The sequence below is a fragment of the Teleopsis dalmanni genome, chromosome 2 (genome assembly GCF_002237135.1).
Source record: "Teleopsis dalmanni isolate 2A chromosome 2, ASM223713v2, whole genome shotgun sequence".
NCBI classification, from domain to species: domain Eukaryota; kingdom Metazoa; phylum Arthropoda; class Insecta; order Diptera; family Diopsidae; genus Teleopsis; species Teleopsis dalmanni.
The window spans coordinates 35,987,036-35,994,267 of record NC_051847.1 but is presented as its reverse complement, the minus strand read 5'-3'; the positions used below and the strand labels follow the sequence as shown (position 1 = coordinate 35,994,267).

The following is a 7,232-nucleotide window of genomic DNA, read 5'->3' as shown; positions in this document are numbered from 1 at the left end:
GAAGAGCTTCTATGCAAGTGCCAAACTTCGAGATGAGGTACTCATTAAGCATGTTGATGATTGGGACCCACATTGGTTTTGCAAGCGCCTAAAGGGTTCAGAACACTAATAATTAGTGATAGTACAAAAATATTTATTCATTTACCAATATACATAAATATTTTCAACTTCACATATACATTAAAAATCAATGGATTGATTAATATTAATTGTTTGCACGTATGTTATTAGAAACTGATTTTAAAAAATAGATATTTATAGACTATGACTACGGATGGGCTCATCCTGTCTGCTTTATTGTTTTGATATTTTATTAGAAAAAACAAAACTATTCCTTTATATTATATTCCCAGTTTTAATATAGCAATTGCTGAGTCTATGATATAAATATGCATTTTTTATAATAGTTCACAATCTGCAAAATATACAGATATGGAGCAAAAAAACACGACATAAAATATACATCTTGTCACATATGTAATACCATTAAGACAAAATAGTGTGAAGAAAATTAAATTATATCCACATTAATTTAAAAATATTATTAAATATATTTTGATAGACCTATTTGCTTTATTAGATTTAGATACTATAAACAATTATAAATAAAAAAATCTTTTATGATCGGTTAATTGGTTCAAGTAGCGAATCAGTTCATACATCCATTTTTAAGTTTCGTCTTGTGTTGATTTCAACTATTTAATTAGTTATTTAGAGATATCTCGATGAAATACAATCCTTGAAGAATCTTTGCATATTATACCTTTATTAGGTAACATTAACTCCTTGAGGTTATTAAAGCTCGATTTAAATAGGATGACTATTCTCAGCTTCCAAAGAGCAATATGAAACATAGTTTTCGTTTTATCTGGCTGGTGGCAGATATGTTATTGATTATTGTGACAGATGCCTATTTTGATCACTTCTTCAGTAATACACCAGAAGCAATTAAGAACAACTATCCATTTTGAGACATATCTTTTATTCTACCATAGCTTATTAGTAACAATGTGGTAAATTCTTCCACATATATGTACAAGATATACTATGTAAGTGTAAGTGATAGCAATATGCTATATGGTAAGCAAACATATTAAGTTTTTGTAAAACTATCTATATAATATATTGTATAGTTATAATATATTAAGTTGTCTGTCGCAACTTAATATGAGTTAAGCCCTTTAAATTTAGTCTTCACTACTTAAGTACTCAGCCAGGATTTATAGTGTTAATGAGACACAGCTTAAGTCAGCACGTACATTAAATTCTTCTAGACCAACAATCATTAATGACATACTTAAACCTCTAATATGCCACACCTAATGATTGCTCATATCATACCGTTGGTACCTATTTTATAGAACCAACACCTCATCCATGTGCATATACCATTTATCTATATAACAAAGTGTACTAAAGTATTAAAAGAATTTAGAGAGTGTATCTTTGTTTAATTCCTTTTATTTATATGATTCAAATTACGTTTTGCATGCAGAAGAATATTCTGATTTACTTTGTATTAATCCTTCCATTGCTTTAAAGCAACTCTAGAATGGTTGAAATCTCCATATCACCTTAAAGCGGATAAAAGTCTTAAAATATATTTGCAAGATTTCAAAGAATTTTACTTTTGTTATTATTGTTAATTTTTTCCTAATCACTGAAAGTAAGAGTTTACCTAAAGAGATTATATAAGACTGTATTTCCAAATATATAATATAATATCGCAGTGATATAGTTTTACACCCAGAAGTGTGCACAAGGGTTAAGCCGATTAAATGTCTATAGTAAGAAGAAGTGAGTAAACTATTTTTCTTACAAATTGCTTGGAAATGAATTTGGTGCAGATTTGCATGATTAAAAAAATGTTTACTTAAGCTATGAGATACTTTCTAAAGACTTTGCCGACAAATATTTTTTAAATGATGTGCAAAATATTCTTAGAAGTCTTTATGCTTCTTTGAGTTGTTTATTTATGTAGAATCGCAAAATGAGATATGATAGTAAACTATTCAAATAACTCAGGAGCTACTATAATAATATAATAAGGTGACTGATATTGATTTAGTTCAGAAGTTGATTACCGAAGACATTACTCGCGTTTATACGAACTCCATTTTCATGAAATGTATCATAACTGGTGACGAGATATGGACTTATTTTGTACTCGTGGAGTATACTCTTTCGTATACTTTCTATTTTTCAAACGCAAGAATTTTGCTCATTTGCAATGTAATTAATGCAAGAGTGAGTACAATTACTAGGAAATCGATTATAATGACCTCTAGCCCCCTTGATTTCAAAATCGCTTTGTTTGTTATTAATAATTCGTAAATATTTTTGTCTTTTGTGCATCGCACATTTATATTAAATTCTTAGGCGATGCCCATCAATCCCCTGAATTTGCAAAAGCCTAGGTCAGTGGCCTAGTCAATAATCCGTTCTTGCATAAGTCACTATAGCATTTGAATTTTTAGTTACTATAATTATCTATTAACAATTTAGATAAATTCAAACTATCAAAGTTTACAAAGAGTTCCTGCCTCTACAATGTGTATTCATCTTGTTGGAGCCCCCCTCCCCATGGTATATTTTATGTTAGACTAAAGTTCAGGTTTTAACCTTGCTATGATGATTTCTTTTCTGACGAATTCATCAGCTTGTTCATTTCCCTGGAAATAATTGATTTTTGATTTTTAATAAATCAATATATTTAGCTGATTCACAAAGTCAGTCATCCCTGAAGATGATTTTTTAAAAAAATATTGAATCTTAATCTTTTTCAAGCACACTTTTGAAATGATTACTTTCTTATATTCAAATAAATTATAATAACACTGGATCATAGTGAACATGTAATTTTAAATTAAAACATAATTTTTTTGAAATGGAATATATCTATTTTCATATATAACATTACATATTTTTGTTGACTTGCAAAATTTCACTCATTATTTTCGTTATCAAAATTCTTAGTTACTAAAACAACAGAAATAATTTTACTTCATTATGGATAATGAACATGTAAGTTTTATATAAGATATTTAAGGGACGTAATAGATTTATCAATTATAAGTTTAGATTGTCTACCAACAGATATGTATGCCAGTCGATTCAGTTGAAGAGCTTTTTAATTGTTCTCCTACTAAAAGGACTAAGAATAGATTGCCATTGGTTGGTGGAAATAAGATGGCTGGGAAATATCGACGCACACATCAACCCTTCCAAAAGCAATTCCGAAAAGATATAGAAACGATTCATGAGAAATTATGTCAAGATATGAGAATACCACGCATTGCTTTTGATCCTAAATATAAGAACTGCTCCGTATTGGATGGGTTTATAGAATTTACGGATAGATTTAAGTCTTTAGTATTTGAGGAGGATTTCGAAGATGAAAATCGTTTATGCATTTACGAATTTCAAAGCCAACTTGATTTTTTATTAAAAAAGGCTTTCAAAAAGAGAAGTGGCGAGTTTGTACGAGAAGTTCAAAGAAGGAATTACATAACTAACTGCACACTGTATGTTCTAACAGTACCGCCATTAATTGGGGCCTTGTGGTGGTGTTTTTTTAAATAAAACAAAATTGAATACGTCTGCTATGAAACACTTAAAAATTCAATACCTTCACATCATGGAATGTAATTACAACCTAACGTTTATTCCATTAAGATGCGTAATTTTCACATAGTGATTAAGATGTATCCCAATGTTAATATCAATCATTGGAGCAATTTAAAGATACCAATAATATTACTTGCTTTTAAAGCCCTATTGCAAATCGCGTAAGTATGATTAAATTCGATATCAGAAAAATATCTATATTAATAAAAGATTCTTCAAGAGTGTATTGTGCCCGTCTAGTTACTAGTTACTAAAACCAAATACACTTACTGGAGACTTGGTATATATTGGGTAGTATTATTTTACTTGAAATAATTCACTTCTTTTCATTTTTCTATTCTTAGAATCCTAGACTCGGATTCCAGATTGGACAAAAGTATGTCCTGTAAGTACAAATTTGTTTATCCTTTTTTCCTTCTTTTTGAGACTAAATTCTTTAGTAATCTACAGTTTTATCCGCTAGCCATCAATTGTCTTGATGAAATAAGTGATGGTTAAAACTAAATAAAACTAATGGATCAAACTTAATGTCTGTATATCTTTAAGAAACTATCAAATAAATTACTTAAATGAACCAGAAAACCGGAATCTGTTCTAGAGTGTTAATTTGATTATTTTTTCCTCCTCTTTAAAATCGTTTGAATACTTTAATAATCTATTGGGAAGTGAATATAGAAAATCAGTGTGGAGCTATTTTGTTCAAACCTTTTAAATAAATTATTTAAATGAACTAAAGAACTTAAGTTTATCTAGTAAGTATAAATTTGATTTTTTTTTGTTATTGAAAATATTTAAAAGCTTTCATATTCTTTAGTTAAATGCCTATGGGATCCTTTACCCATGTTTTGTGTTCCATGTGTGAATATCTGCTAAAAACTACATATTATAAACATTTATTTTATGAACAAACTTGTTGTATAAACACTTGAATATGCATGGATATATTATTACAGAAAATATCACATACATATCAAAAAATATATTCCAAAAATAATTCCATAACATGAAGTAAACTTTTTCTATACATAAATAGAAACAAATAACCTTTCCACTTAACTTCTTTTTAACTAAGAATAAAAATAATATATATTACAAAAACTTCTTCTAGTACTTCTTACTCTGTTAAATACTAATTATCTCTTGAATTATCTCTGCGGAAAGAAAAATCAGTAAAACTTCAAAACAAAACCAGAGCGAGGACTGTAAGTCGAGAATTGTAGTGAAATTTCTTGTCTTACTAAAAAACATTGAGAATCATAAGGTCTCTCTCTGTTAACTTCCTGAATACAGAAATATCGAAGGGAAAACAAGCAAAAGACATGATCAAAAAAGGCTCCGAAATGGACATAAAATCACCGGGAACTCTATACAAACTTTGATGAATGAAACGTTGTGGAACATAGATGCACTTATTATTGTGGTAACAAATAAATTATAAGCTAATCACATGGAGTGTGTTATCGGTACAGCCCTATAGTTTAGATCAAGGCTGTTCAAAGAATAGTACACATATTACACTATACTATACTACTAGCATTATACTAAATTTGATATTATATTTTATGTATATAAAGTATATGGTATACTGAATAAACTCATATTCTATCACTCACCAACACCTGTGCGGCTTCTTTGATTTGTTTATCCATTCAAAAATTTCACAACCCTATTTTTAAGCATTAACTCACCATCATATAAACCACGACGTAATGAAGGAGTATTGCTTACTTTCTCAGAATTTTATTAATTTATCTTTATTTTCCCAAACAAATTTAAAAAAAAATCCTTTTTATTTTTCACATTATTAACACTTTATACTGTCTTCAGCTTCAATTCTTTGATTTTTCCTATACAAACTGTTGACAATGAAACAAGGCAATAAATCAAAACACCTACAAATATCATACAAATAATAAATAGCTTAGAAGAAGAATGAAAAGAGTTTGAAGGAATTATTGAGCATAAAAAATTTGAGCAATAAATTCACTTTTTATAGGTACACCTTGAAAAAGGATATATTGCACTGACAATAGGACCCTTTGCTAAAGGTATTATTTGCTAACAAACATACGTAATGACGTTAAGATTTCTTTACTAATCTTAACATTTCGCTTTATAAGATATTTTTTTTTATTTTATAAAACTGCAATTTTATTTTGTAGAAGGGGGAATTTCTGACATTTTACTTCTTCAAGCGTGAACCTATTTTAGGGTTAAAAGATGTACATTCCTTTTTGTCTGCCATTATGTATAGTTCCAATAAAAAAACTGGTACAACAATAGCCGTTAAAGTTACCGCAACGAAATTTTATACGAATTTATCACCTACAATAGTCGATCGTAAGTAATCTTTTTATGTCCGCTACTTAAGGTTGAGACATGCTGCATGGGGCAACCCTTACTTCTTTTATCCTTAACAATTTTTTTGAACTATCACAGTGATATCCTTTATATTGCTTTTTTTATTTATAACTAAAGTGTTAAGGTGTTCTGGTTTTGAAGGAAAGTGTTTTAGAAAAGCTGATTAAGTGGTTTTTTGTTGTAGTGGAAATGAGTATAACATTTTTTTTTTGTGGTGTATAGTATTTTATATATCTTTATAAACTCAATAAAGCTTTATACTAAGATATTAATCTAAATGTTTTTTTATACATACCTTTTGCCATTAGCTTTCATAAGAATAAATTTAAAGTTATATAGAAAATCGTTCCTCTCCGCAAAATAAGTACATGAACACACAAATTCATTAGGACACCTTCTGTCCAATTTTACAACCCCATTTAAGGCTCACCTAAAGCTACAAAATATGCGCCGGGTTTAGTTAACCTAACTATGCCACCTCTTGTAAAGGCATAAAAAATTGCTTAATTTACGTTTAAACATAATCCGGGTAAATACTTTTGAATGGGTTTCTTGCTTATCCTGATGAACCGAACCATTTGTGTTGGCAAACCATTTTATTTTATTTTATTTTTTCTTTTTTGGAGAACAAGTTTCTCTTCCATTTTTCCACAATTTGGTTAATTCCTTACGCATTTAATGTAAAAATTGTGTAATCCTTACAAATATAAACATAAAATTGTGCAGAAAAATTGTTATGATATTGCTTAAATTTATTTTTGTTATCCTGTTAATGTGCCCATCCAATACAAAGTACAAAGGTAACAGTAAAATGTTAAGAGCCTTTTTACTCTGGTAAATAAAGTTTATGGTACGCGTAAAGATTGTATTAAAACGATATAAAATGGCATAAAACTTAGTTAAAGCAGCTTTTAGTAGGTCCTTAATAGAATCTAAATAGTCAGCGTAATAGTTTAACTAATTTATGAAGTGAATGTGCTCTTTACCTAAGTAATACCATATCACTTTTTTTATGAAATCGTTTACTATCGAGGCTTTTTTCTGAAAATCAGTGCAAAATCCAAAAATTACTGTAACCGTTTTAGTAAAACTAAATTAAATCTAAAGTTTTGGTAACATATATACATTTAGTGTAGAGTATGTCCAAAATTTTTACTTTGAAAATGCACTTAAAAGATAATGTTTGTCACGTCTGTAATAGATCCAGTACTGCACTCACCGAAAATGGCTACAGCGCTTCTTTT

General features: G+C 28.8%; 3 protein-coding genes across 3 annotated transcripts in view; all 3 read left to right on the top strand.

Annotated features, from left to right (window-relative positions):
• Positions 1 to 7,232, top strand: part of LOC119674309 (neurogenic protein mastermind-like) — a 596,927-nt gene that overhangs the window by 97,753 nt on the left and 491,942 nt on the right. The gene's annotated exons all lie outside the window — the stretch shown is intronic.
• On the top strand, positions 2,904 to 3,674 carry LOC119676106. The gene is made up of 2 exons (XM_038087334.1): positions 2,904 to 3,024; positions 3,082 to 3,674. Exons 1-2 carry the CDS (start codon positions 3,010 to 3,012, stop codon positions 3,580 to 3,582), a joined length of 516 nt encoding a protein of 171 aa, XP_037943262.1. The 5' UTR covers positions 2,904 to 3,009; the 3' UTR covers positions 3,583 to 3,674.
• The window catches only part of LOC119674310 (probable peroxisomal acyl-coenzyme A oxidase 1), a 4,420-nt gene continuing 3,061 nt past the window's right edge, over positions 5,874 to 7,232 (top strand). The window contains exon 1 of the mRNA XM_038085442.1: positions 5,874 to 5,967. Coding sequence (XP_037941370.1) covers positions 5,874 to 5,967 — 94 coding nt within the window. The remainder of the gene's footprint in view (positions 5,968 to 7,232) is intronic.